This window comes from Olea europaea, unplaced genomic scaffold (assembly GCF_002742605.1).
Source record: "Olea europaea var. sylvestris unplaced genomic scaffold, O_europaea_v1 scaffold1794, whole genome shotgun sequence".
NCBI classification, from domain to species: Eukaryota; Viridiplantae; Streptophyta; class Magnoliopsida; order Lamiales; family Oleaceae; genus Olea; species Olea europaea.
In genome coordinates, this window is record NW_019235679.1 from 131,212 (window position 1) to 149,343 (window position 18,132).

The 18,132-nt window shown below is 33.5% G+C and overlaps 2 protein-coding genes across 2 annotated transcripts in view; one reads left to right on the forward strand and one right to left on the reverse strand.

The window, feature by feature from the left end:
* LOC111378243 (protein trichome birefringence-like 39) overlaps window positions 1–5,665 on the forward strand; it is a 10,504-nt gene extending 4,839 nt beyond the window's left edge. The window contains exons 3-5 of the mRNA XM_023001416.1: window positions 4,598–4,773; window positions 4,883–5,041; window positions 5,239–5,665. Coding sequence (XP_022857184.1) covers window positions 4,598–4,773; window positions 4,883–5,041; window positions 5,239–5,527 — 624 coding nt within the window. The 3' untranslated portion in view covers window positions 5,528–5,665. The remainder of the gene's footprint in view (window positions 1–4,597; window positions 4,774–4,882; window positions 5,042–5,238) is intronic.
* A 6,006-nt stretch (window positions 5,666–11,671) lies between these two features.
* On the reverse strand, window positions 11,672–16,103 carry LOC111378244 (protein DETOXIFICATION 40-like). Its single transcript, XM_023001417.1, has 7 exons — window positions 15,614–16,103; window positions 14,870–15,501; window positions 14,726–14,782; window positions 13,415–13,653; window positions 13,162–13,280; window positions 12,205–12,291; window positions 11,672–12,006 (listed from the first exon to the last, which is right to left on the reverse strand). Exons 1-7 carry the CDS (start codon window positions 15,944–15,946, stop codon window positions 11,938–11,940), a joined length of 1,536 nt encoding a protein of 511 aa, XP_022857185.1. The 5' UTR covers window positions 15,947–16,103; the 3' UTR covers window positions 11,672–11,937.
* Window positions 16,104–18,132: the final 2,029 nt, after the last annotated feature.

An 18,132-nucleotide genomic window follows, 5' to 3' on the forward strand; every position in this document is an offset into this window, starting at 1 on the left:
AGGTCCATTACTGGGTCTAATTAGCTTTTGTTCTAATAGTTCTTTTATCTGAGTTTTAAATTCTTGCATATCCTGTAAGGTATACATCATTGGTCTAACTCTTATTATAACATTTTCTGTTAATTCTATCTTAGCTTTAGGATGGTATGGTTTCCAAAATAATAATGGATTTTCTCCATAAATTCTTTCTAATTGTTCTATGATTTTTTCCATATTTATCTCTATTTCTGTTTTTAGGATCATTTCTTTTTATTAATGATTTTGTATCACTACTAATTCCTTCCCACCAATTTCTAACATTTCCTTCAAAAGATGCAATTAAAAAATCTATTCTCCTTTCAATATTTTCTCATGTATCATCTTTATTATATAAAAAGAATAATATCATTGAGTCTGCCCAAGTTATTAAGGCTTTCTTAGTATCTATTTTGCAATCTAAGTCTAATTTTGTTCCTCCATGGTTAACAGGTTTATCATAATTATTATTTAATTCAAATCTATTACTGTATTTATTTCCTTTGGACGGTTGCTTATCTCTTATTTTATCATAAAATTGCCTATATGGTTTATTATACATTGGAGCATAGCTTTCATCTGGATCTATTGATTCTTGTTTAGAGGTTCCTACAGGATTAGGTCCTCCTCCAATATTTATTAAGATTTGGTATTCATCATCTATACTTTCTAGACTTAAATGATCAAAATTATCTATAAGTAGATCTAATTCTTCATTCATCTTCTTTGTCCTGATTTTCTTCAATTTTTTGTTTACCTAATATTTTTTCTCTAGATTCTTCTTCTTCTATTATTTTAGGTAATATATTTTTTCTAAACTCATCCATCATACTTCCCGTTTCTATTATTATATTTTTCCTTTCAATATGTTTTTTCCCTATTCTGGTTATTTCTTTTTCTATAAATTTTTTATCTACTCTATTATTCTTTTCTTCATTTTCTTTTAATTTTCTGACTTCAAGTTTCAATATATTTATATCATTTCTAGCTTCTTTTATTTCATTCTTAATTTCTTGTACATCATTTATTAATGTTCTTATTAGATGTTTTAATTCTTCCATATATTCACTGATTGACATTTTATCTATCTTTTGATTGACAATAATAAAATACTATACACTCAGCATTTTTACACTCTTTTATCATTTTATCATATTTTTGTTTTATAACTTCATGATTTGTTATCTCTTTTAATTTTTCATAATACCTTGCTTTTTCTATATACTTTTCTTGTTTTAATTTTAATATTTGCTTTTCTTGAGTTTTAGTTATTTCTCCAGGTATTAATAATTCATCTAAAATTTTATTATTTATTAATCTTATTCTTTCTAACTTCCTTTCTAAAATATTTTTAGTTTTTTCCATTATATTCTTATGACGATTCATATATTTCTCTATGGTACAACTCATTTTCAAATATTTCACAAATTATTTCATATGTACATCTATCCTTGATAAATCCTACAATTAATTTATGTAGTATTTGTTCCCTTATTTCTCTAGGTAAATCCCTAGTTATACATAATGTTATTATTTTTAATTTATTAGGGATGGGGTTGTAAAATATATAACATCCTTTTTCTTCAATATATTGATAATAATTATTTATTTTTATGATTTCCATAGTAATTTCAGATTATTATAAAATCTATTTCCCTCTGGATTACTCTTAATATATATATATATATATATATGCTTATATTCTTCAAATAATATCTTTTTAATTATTTTCTCTTTTAATTCTAAAGGTAGATTTTTAATTACTCTAAAAATTTCTAAAACTTCGTTTATATCTTTACTATATGTTCCAACTATATTATCTTCTTCTATATAGCATTCTATGTCATAACTATATTTTACTTGGTAGCTTAGTCTATTTTTATAAGTTTCAATAATTTCTAAAATCATAATCTTTTAATTTTTTATATATTTTCTCATGATCTCTATGGCTCTGATACCAACTGTGGGGGTGCTACTATGAGTGAACAAAAATCTAATAATCTAAAAATCATGAATCAAAATTTTTTATATTCCAAAAACTCTTTTATTTTTACTATTAGGTGTAAAATCTTAAGATAAAGACTAATTTTTTGTATGTTTGTTATAATCTATTTTTTATTAGCCTTCTTATAAATTTTTGAGTAATTCTTCAAAGTCTAATAATGTCTGAGAATTTATAATATCAATATCTGTCATCATATCTATATCTGTTCTAAAAGGTATATCATATTTTGAAATATTTTTCTTCCTTTTTTCCAATTTATCTATGATATCTTGTATATCTTTTATAATTATTGTTCTTACAATTCCTTTAGCAAAATTTTCTAATAAGTTTTTTTTGAAACATTTTAATATTTCTTGTGATGCATATAATTGTTCTTGATATCCTATCTTATCAATTTATTTTTCAAACTTAATTTCTTTTTTATTTTTAACAACATTTTTTATATTATACGGTCCTCTCTTATATTTGGGTTTTTTTATTTTATAATTTGTCATTAATAATTCTCACAAATTTTTAGAAAAATTATTTGTTAATTATTTAAGGACTTAAATAGAAGATTTATATTAGATAAAGGGTTGTTTTTTAATATTTGTTTAAGGGTGTTTTAGGTAGTTCAAAATGTTTAGAAAAGTCAAAGGCCATTTTGGAAAATCCTTCCTTTATTTAGGTCAATTTGAGGTATTTCCCTGCAGAAGTAATCATCAAGATAACGTATAATTCATGTAACTCACCGAAATTTAAAAGACAATGACTTTAGGAATTAGTTAATATTTCTGCAATTTTAAATTGATGAAGATAGCTAAATATTGACGGGTAAAGATTCTTGTTCACGGTCACATGGGCCCTGGACTTATAGCGTGGTCCAATATTAACTGGACAATGCCTTTGCAATTCGTCCTTTCATTGTAATATACTTGATACCTTAATCGAACTATGCAATGATTTTTTATCCTTGTCTTATAACACGTAACACTTGATCAATACTCGATACGATCTTGCCGGTCGTATAAAAGGGTATTTACACCCTTCTTGACAGACCAGAAACATGAAGAGGCGGGGACCACGGCTTTTTGTATTTTTTATTCATGTAGGGTTGGCTTAAGACCCACACACATGTGAGTATCTGTCATATAGGGTGTAAATCATTTTCTGGTAGAGTCGCTTTATTCTACTCGATTCACCATTACATCTAGATACTTGGTTAGGAGTAGATTCAGAAAAAATTTTAAGACAGGCTAATATGCGGAAAAAAATTACACATAAAAAAAATTATTTTTTCTTAAAAGATGAATTGGGCTGGGGGACGCTACTGTCGCTACATCTGCCACTGTACTTGATATGTCTCATATTTTTGTATGAGCCGTACCTGCTTTAATCGTATAAAAAGATGTGAGATCCAAAGATTCATACTGACTTGAGCCGTGTCATATTTGGCGGTCCACCAAACTCAATTTTATAAAAGATTTTTTTTTTCTCTTTTTTTATATATATAAACAAGCTCATGCAAGTCACGAGCCTAGTGAGTTAAGGACAGTATCCGACCCAGGACACATCTCCAAGTGGTAAAAAGAGAGGATGGAGAAATCCAACTTTACTTGAGACTTCTGCGTCAAGGGTTCGAATTCTGAAATATGGATTTGGCTCTTGGGTAAGTGCAAGTGTACAAGCAGTCTTCCACCCTGTACCCTTGGAGGCATAACCTGCGATTTACCTCCCTCACGATACTTCAGAGCAGGGGTGGTGGGGGACCCTTAAGGTTAGGATTTAATTTTTTTTTTTTTTTTTTTGAGTTAAGGACGGTATCCACTTAATCACATTTCTTAAAAAAGTATTTTATGCACCCGCCTTGGAGATAAATTTTTCACGTATTTCTCATTCATAGTAATGTTTTAATCTTTTCCAAATCAATTCATCTAACACGTCTTCAACTTCGATAATTCTTAGTAATAAGCCAAGAACACGTGCACGTATGTGTTCAGATGTGATCAAATACTATGTATTAATGCTTTTTATACACTAGAGTGTACACCCCTCTCACATGAGAGGGGGTCCACAGTGATTAAAAAGTTTGTGGGTATCCTCTCATGTGAGGGGATTGTAAATTAGAGTGTACAACTTTAGTGTACATGTAGCATTCCTCAATAATATGAGTGGTCTTTCATACATAAACGTGTGACATCTTAGGCTTCTATTTCTTCATATTTACTTCATTTCACCTATTCACTGTAACGCTTCTAGCTAGTTAAAGTCTGTATAAGGTCCCCAGTCTGGATTTTGAGTCACTTTCTCCCACAAAAGTATGGTCAGAATGCAAGCCTGCTTTGGACTCGTGAAGTGGTACAGAGACAGCATCAACGGAAAAATAAATATTCGAAAAAAATCTGCAGGCACTTTATTAATTCTTTATTGGTTCGTAAAATGTATTTAAAATTTAGGTGACAATACTCGTTGATTTAAAAAATATAGATAATAAGATCATATTAGTTGAAAAGATTGAAGTTTTATTTCATTAACTAATTATTAAGTGAGCCTTAATAATAACTCTTTGTTGAATGTTTAATTTTTTTTTCCCTTTAGGATTATGGAGTGAAATTACTATTATATCGTACACCATACCTAGTAGACTTGGAGAAGCAAAATGTGGGTCGGGTTTTGAAGCTTGACTCGATCAGGAATGGGGATGCATGGCGAGGAATGGACATGTTGATTTTCAACACGTGGCATTGGTGGACTCACACCAAAAGTTCTCAACCGTAAAATTAACATTTATTATTTTTTTTAAAAGAGTAAATTTGATAAAAATATAAATTAATAGCACAATATGTATCGTTTAACCACTATTCTTTTGGATCTCTACTACAGATGGGATTACATGGAAGAGAGAGGTAAATTATACAAAGACATGAACCGTTTAATTGCTTTCTACAAAGGATTGACCACATGGGCTAGATGGGTCAACCGAAATGTTGATCCTTCCAAAACCAAAGTCTTTTTCCAAGGAATTTCCCCAACACACTACGAGTAAGTAAATGCTTAATAATTTGATCCTCATAATATATTTGATACGTTAGACTGAATTAAATTATTGTCAAATGTTATCGTGTTCCTTTCATCCTTGATTTTATGCAACTCGAGTTACCAGTATGCCCTTTATTTGATAAGTTGGATTGAAATACTTAAACAAGATAGCTATAATCCTTTTCTTGTGTTTAAAATAGGGGCAAGGATTGGAATGAGCCAAGCAAGTCGTGCAGTAGTGAGACACAACCATTCTTTGGGGTAAAATATCCAGCAGGCATGCCATTATCTGCACTTGTCGTAAACAGAGTGTTGAGCAGAATTAAGAAACCAGTTTATTTACTAGACATAACATTACTATCCCAATATAGAAAAGATGCTCATCCAGCATATTATAGTATGCACAATGGCTTGGATTGTAGTCATTGGTGCCTTCCTGGATTACCAGATACTTGGAATGAGCTACTCTATACAGCACTCTTCAGTTGAAGATGATGAGATTCTCTATTTGTCATGTAAGGTTGTAATAAGAAATACGTGTGATGTTAGAATTGTAAACAAAAGTGATTATTTTTGGCATGGAACGTTGCCATCATAGTGAAATTTCTCATAACAGTTCATGTTTGATTTTGTGTCTAAGTGCCCATGTAGGCCAATGATTTCACGTCAAGTTCGCTTCTTTGCATACTTTCAGCTTACTTATGTCTCTGCTCTGTCCGGCCGGAGTAGGCCTCGTAGAGTTCTAAGTTAAGGTTAGCAGTTTGCCCCGAGAAATCAAGAAAATATTCACGTATGAACATTGTACAATGTTTTTTTTTTTGATCGGTAAATGTGAAATATATTGATCAAAACTTAATTACAAATACACCGGGCATTCCCAGGCCATCATATGAAAGTAATTATACAACTACATCGTGCGAACTCGAGTAGAATAACACTTCATATACGACTTAGAGACCTACAGCTAAGGACTCATATTGAAACAAAACATTCGGATATAAAGAGAACAAAACGTTGTATACGTGTGTTTTGATTCGTCGAACAATACTATCAACATGTGGAATAAGGTCTTCAAAAATCATCTTATTCCTTGCCATCCAAATGTGGTAAACAGTACTAACAAGTGCAATACGCTTCACCTTGCTATGCCAAGATGAACCCCTACTTTCCTTTTTTGTCCATTTCATTGCGATGTGAAGTGTTGACATAGCTCGCCTGAGACCCACCCACGCATGTATTCTTTCCCAGACTGATCGAGTAAAGGAGCAACTGAAAAACAAGCGCTCCGTAGACTCATCCATGTGTGCACATAAACAGCATTTAGGGTCAATATCTAAGAAATGCAATCTGTCCCTAGTTAACAATTTCATTTTAACTGCCAACCATGTGATAAAGGCATGCTTCGGAGTGACATATGCATTCCAAACAAGGTTAGCCCAGCTTACTTTGACTCCCCTTGGCCTAATGAACTCATACGCATCTTCTATGCTAAATCTGCCAACATTACTCCACTTGGCCAGTTTATAAATAGCTGCCTGGGTAGAATTTTCAACCCCAATAATGTAATCTCTGATTTCCATCAGCTTTTTAATAAGAGGGGAGTCCTCTTTTCTCAGCATATATACCCAAATGTTACTCCCACGTAGGTATACTTGGTTTACCCATTTAATCCACAAAGAATCTTTCTTACAATGAATGTTCCAAAGTGTTTTGGAAAGAAGTGCTAAGTTCCATCTTTTGATGTCTCGGAGCCCAAGTCCACCCTCAACCTTAGGTAAGCAAATATTGCTCCGTGCAACCAATGGTTTCTTTGATCCCCAAAGAAAGTTGCGACAAAGAGATATGACTCTAGAAGTAACCATAGCCGGAATGGGAAAAATAGATAACCAAAAACATTCAACCCCTTGGAGTATGGCTCTCACAAGCTCTAGTCTTCCTGCATATGATAATGATGCCCTAGACCAAGCCCCAATATAGGCTATGATCTTGTTAATAAATACATCATAAGAACTGGTTTTCAACTTTCCCACCGCAAGAGGAACCCCCAAGTAGCGAAAAGGCAAAGATCCTTGGGAGATATTTGCAATCTCAATAATATAATCCCTTTCTTGCCCTTGAACTCCCACCATATACAAGTTAGACTTGTCAACATTCATCGTTAGTCCCGACATGTCACCAAAATTTGCTAAGCAATTCATCAAGATCTGAACCGAAGTAGTATCACCTCTAGCAAATAGCATCAAATCATCCGCAAAGGCCAAGTGTGTAATCTTTAGAGGAGCACATTTAGGATGGTAATTGAACTCAGTATTAGTGGTGGCTCCCTTCACCATTCTAGAAAAGTACTCAAGGCACAAAACAAATAAAAATGGAGAAAGAAGGTCACCTTGAAGAAGACCTTTCCTCCCTTTTATGAACCCGTGAAGGCACCCATTAAGAGCAATAGAGTATGTAGGCGTAGTAATGCATTCCATAACCCAATCTATGAATTTAGTTGGGAACTTCAAACCCTCAAGAACATTCTTAAGAAAATCCCAATTCACTGAGTCATACGCCTTCTTCAAATCAATTTTGAGTAGGCATCTTAGTGATACCCTCTTTCGATTATATTTCCTCACAAGCTCTTGAACAAGATGAATATTCTCTACCATGCTTCTACCTTCTATAAAGACAGCTTGGGCTTGATCAATGATGGACCCAAGTGTTGGCCCCAATCGAGAAGCCAGTATCTTAGTGATCACTTTGTAGAAAACATTACAACAAGCGATCGGCCGATAGTCATTCACCGAAGTAGCATGGTTAGTCTTAGGAATCAAAACAATAATGGTATGGTTCGTTTGCTTAAGGAGAGATCTAGAAGCAAAAAATTCATGAATTGATTCCATAAAATAATTACCAACAATATCCCATGCCTCCTTGAAAAAACAAGATGTATAACCATCCGGTCCGGGCGATTTATCATCTCCAATGCTAAAAAGGGCATCCTTAATTTCTTGTTCAGAAACATCCCTAGTAAGTGAAGTGGCGAGCTCCTCATCTAAAGTAGGACCAAACTAAAGATTTTCAGCCAAAAAAACAAGTCCATTACTGTCCCGTCCAAACAATTCACTGTAGAGATGAACAAACTCATCAGCCACCTGTTTTTGCGAAGAGGTATAAGAACCATCCCTTTTAAGTACAGCTGTAATAAAGTTCCTTTTAGTGTTTCTCTTCACAATCGAGTGGAAAAACTTTGTGCATTTATCACTATTCTTCAAATATGCACACTTTGCTTGTTGGAAGTAGAAACTTCTTTCCGCTCACTAAGATTTATGGCCTCTTTCCTCAATCGAGCAACCTCATTTTGTAGATGTAAATTGGTGGGATCATCATGCAAGACAAGCCGGGATTCCACCAAGGCCTTTTTTGCTACCTCGGCCCTTGATGAAATATGACCAAAGTGTTTAACATTTAACTCTTTAAGCACTCCTTTGAGACGTTGCAACTTCTTGCAAAGAGAGAATTGCTTAGTGCCCCGAATATATAGATTCCAAGTGCTTAGCACGGTCTCATGGAACTTCTTGTGCTTAGTCCACATATTGAAGAATTTGAACGGTTTCTTCTTGACCTCATCACATGTAAAAATAGAAACAATACAAGGTGAGTGATCATATAGGCATCCTGATGGTAAGAATTTCGTACTACTAGAAAAACCCATATGCATCCAAAAATCATTTACCATTGCTCTATCCAGTTTAGTCCAAACAGAATTGTTGTTCCAAGTGTAAAAACAACCAATAGATCTCAAGTCCGTTAGACCAACATTAAGACAACAATTAACAAAATCTTTTATCTCATATGTGGTAACATCAGCACCATTAATTTTTTCATCAAAATGCAATACATTATTGAAATCACCCATAATCAACCAAGGCAATGAATAATCCAAACCAAACTGCATGATATTATCCCATAATGGTCTACGACTAACAGTTGTATGAAGGCCATAGACAAAGCTAACAAATTTTTTTAAAGATGTTACCTTACAAGTAACGATGCAATGGATAACTTGCGAAGTAGTCTCCAATACCTCCAAGTTCAATTTCAAGGAGTTCCATAGCACCAAAATACGTCCAGCTCTATAAACTTCAAAATTATTAATTTGCAATAGGTTGCCAAACTTATTCCGCATGATTTGATCAATCGTCGACATCCCCAACTTAGTTTCCAAAATACCCAAGACATCAATGTTGTGTTGCCCAATAAAACTTCGAACACCATTTTGTTTGAGGGGAGTGTTCAGGCCCCTAATATTCCACGTGCCTAACTTCATGATGATGAAGGAAGGGAATTGCCCTTCTTCATAACCTTAGTTTTAGGTACTTTCCTTTGCTCATCCACTTTATCTTTGGGCTTCTTATTATTTCCAGTTTCGAGGCGGCCATTTTTATTATCATCAGGCTTAGAAATCACACCCTGCCCATCAGTTTTACCGTCTAAGTTTGACATGTGAATGTCATCATTGGTTGATGAACTACAAGCATTCTGTTTGAGAGATGCTTGGCCAGATTTCGCTACTTTCTTTTTACCAACGACCTGTATGAACGGCTGATCACACTGATTGACTTGCTGTCCATTTGCCGACCCCTACACATTAGAACCAGCCTGTGCATTCGAGACAACCGGGTTTGAACTGTTCTCATCGATCTGTCCAGTTTTTCCCACCTGATTTTGGTTCATTTGCGGATGCAATTGTGAATTCTTTATACTAGCCTTCTTATTGACATTGCAAGCTGTAGTAAGGTGCCCAAACATCTTGCAATTTCCACAGAATTTAGGCTCATGTTCGAACTCCACCAGTTGCACTCTAAATTTGCCTGTAGGTAGATTCATAGCAACTGACCGAACCAGCTCTTTAGACGCATCAATCTCCACTAGCACACGTGCATACGATAATCTGCCCTTAGTAGCAGTGAGTTTGTCTGTCGAAATTGGTTTCCCAATCTTGGAAACAATTTTAGTCAAAGCTCTAGGATTCCAAAAATCCAATGGAAGTCCCGGTAACTTCACCCAAACCGGCAAGGTGCAGATCTCATGATCATCAAATTCAAAACACTGGGGCATTACCTTAAACATTAAAGGTCGATTGAACACAAAATATGGGCCACCTTGCAGTACACGAGTCCTAGATGCATCATCATTAAACTTGAAAATCAACCATCCACTTCTATGGACAAAATATTGGAACTCGACCTTCCAAGAGTTGCACATAAGGAGGAGTGCCGTCTTCCCTGGAAAACGGCCAGGAAAATAGCCAACAAGACAATAACCCACTAATTGTTCAACATTATCCATGTCAAGAGCATCCAAAGTAATTACATCAGGTTGGTCCTCAATGGAATTAATTTGAAATCCTTCACCAGGATTCCTGTTGTCTTTAAATAAATTAACCCAAGGTGCAGCCTTATACTCACCACTGTTACTGCCATTTTTATCCTTAACAACAATAGATTGAGGTTCATCAGCTGAGCTTTCAGAACTCGTGTCCAGCTCCCCAAGAGGCTGTGAAACACTAAGCGAGTCGGTATCCTCACATAGTCCTTCCTTACCAAGTTGTTTATGTACTACAGAAGTCGAGGTCTCCTTAATGGGAGTAATATGCTTCACAGCCCCAATGTTTGATTGATCAGTAGATTGAGCTTTCGGCGGTCCCCAACAAATGCTAACTCTCTTGGCTGTGGTGGCCCAAATAAATTTTGAGTCCATTTCCATTCCAATTAAATGGGTCCAGTCCATGAGATAAATCCATTAACTTGGATCATGGCAATAATAGTACACATCCTATTTCAAGGTAATTTACTGGCCAACGACATTCCATGAGAAGGAGGACGTCCAATCCAAGAATCTGCTCTCTTTTTCTTTTGTGGAGAAAAGAGACGTACATTTAGCGGCCTAATCATACATGACACATCATTATGTAATCGATTCAGTGGTCTAGTCTGTACACGTGTCTCATCGACATATTTTATTCACATTACTATTTGAGTATTTGCCCATTAGAACACCCATGTTGCGACTCAACAAAATACTTGTCCACGTGATCGATATTCCTCTGGCGAACATCATATCAAATTTAGTGATTGCGAAGTGACAATGTTGGCCTTAATTATAGGCGAACCTAGCCTCCAAGAGAGCTCTCTAAAAACTTGTTATATATATTATTTAGAAATAATAAAAAAATCAAATAAATCTTAGAATCTTCAAAGGGCAAAATAAATTTTCAATATAGTCGCAACTTTTCATTTTGCTTATTCTTTTTCCTCGTTTTTTAGATTAACTCTTTGTTTTCTATCTTTTTTCTCTTGACCGTTTCTTTTCAAAGTGCAAAAAAAATATAAAATGTTTCCATTTGATTTCCGACGATCTGCTCTAATGAAATGTTACCATTTGGTTTCAGAAAATATAAACATACAATTTTTTTTATCTTGACATGATTTCAATCAAAGAAATTGTATTTGAGATAACTAGAATCCATATTCCATGTAAAACATTTCCTCCCTTAGTTTTTCATTACAACAATTTGAAGTATACTATTGCATAGTTATCCCGCAGCTAGACGATATCATATACGTACAAGTAATAAAAGAATATCGATTCCACGAAGACATAATCTACTTATTATAGCTTTGATGAAGAAACACATCCAATCATTTCTATTCGATTTTGATTTTATCTACTTGTTAACTAAAATAAGTAATTAACAAGCAACAAAGTCTTAGAAGACTAAGTAGAAATCAAATCCAAAATAAACTAAAGCTTCCTTTTAAGTAAGGAAGTATATCAAATAATTTAAATAGACATGGTTTTTATCACCTTATTATAAATGGCAATAGTTATTGGAGGCAAAATGTGATAGCTAACTAATTATTCAGGCGACTTTGTTCTTTCGAGTCTTCCCATTTTTGTAACCGACGCTGCGCGTTCTGCACCTGAAAGTTACACGAAGTGTTCGATTAAATTGAGAATTGGCAAGAAGACTCGGATTGGTTCTCTTTGCTCTCTACAAATTTCTTATCTTATTTTAACTAAATTTAAATATTTATAGTGAAAATTCAAATATAATTACACTCTAAGGTACTAAAATCTTAATGGTTAATATAAAATATAAAACAATGTGAAATAGGTACCTCCTTTTTCCAGTCAGTCCGAATCGTGACCCATAATAAGATTATGGTCTGCAGGACTGTGCCTCCCAGCATGCCTAACCATATTCCCTGCAACTCACAATTAAAACAAGATTTTAAAAATAAAATTAAAAATGTTCTGAAAAATTTGTTAAAGAGTCAAGGCAGAGGTATTTGTTTCCCATTATGTCACATGCATTTAAGGGTCGTCATCAACTCAGATTTTAATGGATTTTAAAAAAGTATAAATTCTAACGAATTTCTTGAATTTGAGTAGGTTCACACATAATCCCATTAAAAATTGTGAAATTTCAAAACTTAAATGTATTTTTAAGGTTGAAATCCTTTATTAGTGAAATCCTAGTAAATCAACAAATTATTTATGATACCTAATTTTAAAGAAATTTTTAAAAACCTCGGTCGAAAACATTAGCTTGTTTGGTATAACTATTAAGTCAATTAATATCAATTTTTTGTCCGTTATTTCACTATTCCAACCATCATTTTTGAATTATTCTCTCACAGATAGGACCCACTTTATCTCTAACGGTCAAAAAATCAATTATCAAAATCCTTATCAAACAAACAAATTTTAGCCCTTGTTTAAGCCCCATTGTGGGGGAAAATTAAATTTTTGAACAGAATATTGATGGAAAATGTGTTATTAAAAAAATAAAAAATAAAAATTAAATTTGTTTGTAATATTATTTTATCAAAGAATGTGTAATTGAAATAATGTCAAAATACTATTAAAAAATGTATTTTTTTTTTTTACAAAGAATGGGACTCAAACAAAGGTAAAAAAGGTGAACATTTTAAACCACTCATTTAATATTAGTACTCATCACTATTATCCGCACACTGATCTCCACCGCTCCTCCTAAGAAATTACTAATAATCGTTCTCAAAGATAGGAATGTGTTCCCTATCACAATAAATGCAAAATTCAGAGTGATGTACCTTTGCTCCAAAGTGGAATACAAAGCCAAGAACTGCGCCCACTGGAATGCCAACCATGTAATAACACCCAACATTTATATAAGCAACAAATGCTTGCCATCCACACCCGACAGCAACACCTTGTATTGTCAATTCAATCCACGTATACGTGTGTCAGAATCAGGCATGTGACGAAAGTTAAAGTTGCACAACATGAGGCTCATGCTGCCCTAGTAAAAGTTGGAAATTAGCACGTGAAAGAACGTTTTCTCACCGGACAAAACAGGTTGAACGCCATTAAGAATAATGGAGACGGCCATAAGTGGTGTAAGGTCTGAGACAGCATCAGAGACAGCTTTTCCGCCGGTGAAGATGTAACTTAATTGATGGCGAAGCGCAAGTGACACAACGGCAAAAATCACTGATATTATTAAGCAGCTCACTGTCACAACCACAACAGAAAATGCAGCTGACTTTGGATGTCCAGCTCCAAGCTCATTGCTAACCCGCACACTATACACAAATTCAATGTTAACCAAATAATTATTATGAGCAAAAGTAATTCAATTCTTATCCCGTTTGGACCTGTTAATTTTCATTCTATTATGCCCTCGTTTGAAGTTCATTAATTTTCATTTCATTAACTTTTATTTCTCTCTCTCTCTCTGAATTTCAACCACACAATCTTACGTAAAAATAATATCAAACGTAAATCGAAAAAATTTTCTTATTTTTCAATCACTCATTTTTTCAAAACAGAAAAGTATGATTTCACTCATTTTCATTTCCAACAAAATGGCGGGGCCTCAGCGAACGATTGAAAAATGAGAAGAGAAAAAGCACATGATAGCTCATGTCAAGACTTTCTTTTTTGTTGATAGTCACGAGAGTGCAAAAATTTGATTTTTTGGTCAAATCATGTGGAACCCACCGCCCACGATGTTTATTTAAATTATTTTTTTAGAGTGTTTAATAATCATTTTTTTGTAAAAATACATTTTGAAATAATAAATTAATGTGAAATGTATAGTTAAAAAATAAAAAAAAATTAATTTACGTGCAATATCATTTTAATAAAAAATATGTGGCTAAAAAAAAGAGAAAAAAATATATTTTAAAAAAAATGACTACCAAACAGGACCTATAACTATTTCAGACAAAGCCAATTTTGTCCTTAGTATGCGAGTGAAGGTGGGCAAAAAAATAATTACAAAAAATATGTATGCTAAACGGACCCTATTATTTAGATTTATAATTGGAGAACAGTGTTTTTTGAAAAATTGATGGTTAGATAAAAATAAAAAAAATTTCGATTTACGTGTAATATTATTTTATTGAAAATTATGTGGTTAAAAATAAAATAAAAATTAAATTAAATTGAGGCTTATAATCCTGCTCAAACTTTCATATTCTAGGTTCAAATTTTTTTAATTGAAACAATTCCTATAAAATTTATCAAAGTGTGATAGTTTTGCCAAAAAGCTCCACCATACAGGGGCTTAGTAAAATATTTTAAATGGCCTTTTCATGTGGGAATTATGTACAGTTAAGCCTCCATTTGACAAAAAGGTAAAATTTTACTAACCTTGCAGCAGCATTGAACCCAACGGCAACCATGTATACCCATCCAACGATTGTTACACTACATTTTAATTTATTAATTGTTCAGAACGTGAAATAATTTTTCAAGTAGACTAGAATAGACTGCTCAAGTAAACTTTGGCCTTACCAAATGGATATGGAGTCTAATACCAGTTCAGGATGGGGAAGCAACCCAGCAATGAGAACCAAAATCTGAAAATACCAAGTCTCAAGGCACAACATCACAGCAGAGGCAGAAGATAGTTTGAAAAAATCCCACAGCCCAGAAAACGCCATCCAATCGAATCCAGTCCATGTAAGTTTGCATTTATCACTAAATAAAATATATATAAATTGTCCTGCCACTATGATCCACCAAGAAAAACTCAACACCAATCCTGCACCCAACAATCCCCAACCCAACACGAACAAAGCCAGCCATGTCAAGAAAACATGCAGTACCAGTGCTGCTGCAGATATATAAGCACTGGGATTCACTATACTTTGTGCCTGCAGGAACTTTTGTATGGGAAAATTTGCAGCGTACGCGAAAATCTGAGGTATAAGGCCATAGATGAACAAAGCTGCTGCAGATGCAAGGCTTTTTGATTCACCTAGCAACATCAGAATTGGCTTGGAGAATAGATAAATTACCATCAATGGTAACCCAGAAAGTACAAGGAGGATTGTTGATCTTTGCATGTAAATCCCAAGCATCTCGTATCTGTGAGCTCCATACGCCTGCCCAGCCAACGTTTCTACTGCACTTCCCATTCCTAGCTGCTCATTACAAGAACGAAGACGATAGTTAAGCTATAATTGCGTAATTGTAAAAGTACCTCAATTTGAGGGGAAAAGAGGTACAAGTAGTGAAAGATTCAGAATTACCAACCATGATTCCATAGGCTAGAAGTTGAACACCATTGTTGCCAAGAGAAGTGGCAGCAAGTTCAAGATTGCCGAGATGGCCACAGAAGATCTGAGTGGACATTGAAATAATATTATTGAGCAAGTATACTATAACCGCAGGAGCTGCAAGGATGTAGAGAGTCCTCAACTCGACCAAAACGGCTTTCCTAAAGCGGCGCCAACACGACAAGCTGGCGTCGGATAGGATATCTTCAAGCTCAGAGCTAACCTGCTCCCCGGCCTCCACTGGCGGTGGAGATAGTTCTTTTGAATCTAACAACGGATGATTCACCATTTTTTCTTTAAGCGACTCCATTTTTTTCCTCTAGGATTCTAACAATTAGAAGCAACAAATCAAGAAGAGCAGTGGCCGCAACTTAACGAGGACCTCAATGTCGAGGCCAAGAAACAAGGAATTCAGTATTTTTATACAAGCAAAGCTGTTAATGCAATCCTGAGCCCTGATACACACAGATCCCAAGCCAATAGGAGGGCGCCACGTGCGCCGCATCCCTGTAGAAATAACCTTTAAATCCTACCTCTTCATAAAGTAAGAAAATCTGTTTGGTAGTGAGATTATATTAAAATAATCATCAAAATGGTAATTCCGAGCAACGTGGTTCCCGTGTAGGGCAACATAAAGATATATTATTTTTTGGAAAGAAGCGTCGTACACTTTATCTCCATCTTCCAAATTTGTGGCCGAGTAGGTGGTAGTGGGTAGGAAGATGGGTAGTTGGGAGATTTTAGCCTTATTTGAGAGGGAAAAAATGCATTCTCAAAGAATAATTTTTAAATAATGTGTGGTTAAAATCCGTTTGATTTACATTTTTATCAAAATGTTTTTTTTCTCATTTTTTTAATCACACATTTTTTATTAAAATAATATTACATGTAAATCAAATTTTTTTTTCTTCTACACATTCTCCATCAATCTACTATTCTAAAATTCATTTTTCCATAAAAATTGGTATCAAACACCATCTTAAAAGTTAAAAAAAAATTTCGATTTAAGTGTAAATATTATTTTATTAAAAATGTGTAGTTGAAAATAAATTTTTGAAAAAATAAATTTTCAAAAAAACGGAGCCCAATTTTTAATTCGAGATTGTACTTTTTATAAAAATTTGAAAATACGTTTGCAATTAATTCTTTATTTTTCTTCCTTTTAAAAAAAAAAATTAAAGATGCGACATATTCGTCGTCTCACAAGGCTTTTGTCATGAAAATGGAAGAAAAATATTATCTATTGCACTTAAAAGATCATCCGGGGTTTTTCTTCCAATCTGAAAGGATATAGGATATTTCATGACAGAGGTAAAGGTTGGAAGGTTTTGTGCAAATGAACCTAATTCTTAAGTAATTATTTGATTTATTGTTTTTTTTTTTTTAAATATGATCTTAAGACAATTGAAATTTTTATTTTTTGTTTATTCCTCAAGAGTTCTTTCACCTTGTGAAAAAGAAACACCCAATGGAGATAATAAGTTCCCGTTTGATTATTTGAGAAAAACAATATTTTAAATGGTAATTTTTTGAATAATATGTGGTTAAAAAGTAGGAATTAATTTTTTTTTTACGTGTAGAATTTTTTAATGTGTATTTGTGTGTTTGAAAATGAATATACAGAAAAAAAAATTAAAAAAATGAGAGAATTTTCGAATAATGATGATCAAACAAGAGCTAAGATATCATTATGCGTTAACTGCCTTTTCGTTACTACTTACTAATTTCTATGTTTTGATATTACCATTAGTTACTAGGTTTTATGTTTTAGGAAATCCAAATTATGCTCTCTCTTTTTAACAATATTATGATGTTATTGTTCTAAGTTTAATACTTAAACTGTTCTAATTATCATATTAAATTTTCTAAATGTTTTGTGATGACCAATTTATATATTTGGAAGTCACAACAAAAATCATATTTTTATTTACCGCTTGGTTTGAAATGTTTGAAATGATAAAATTATCTACTATTAAACAAATTGAGTAATTTCAACAGCTAAAAAGGGACATCTAAACAAGTAGAATCCAGGGATGGATCCAGACGACTTGGATTAGGAGGTCAGAAATAAGAATTATAGGTATCTTCTAATAAAAAAAAGTTAAACAAATTTATTTATTTATTTTCAAAATCTAGAGGGTCAATTGACCCTGTAAACCCCCCCCCCCTTCCCCAGATCCGTCCCTGGTAGCATCAATATTTTATACTGATTTTACCACGATATAAATTAGATGATTAAAATACATGCATGGGGGAATGCACGATAATTAATTTTTTCCCTGAAAAAGCAAGTTTTGTTTAAATATTGCATGGTTGTGCCCTCCCGACCAATATATCCTTCAACTCAAACTAGTTTTTAAAATTAACCGAGCAAAATGAGAGAATGAGATTGGTGACAAGTATATATTTCCAAACGTTGCCAGCACGTTGTTCATCATGCATAATAAACGGAGTTTGGTTCTAAACTTTTTTTTTTTTTTTTTTTTTTTTTTTTAA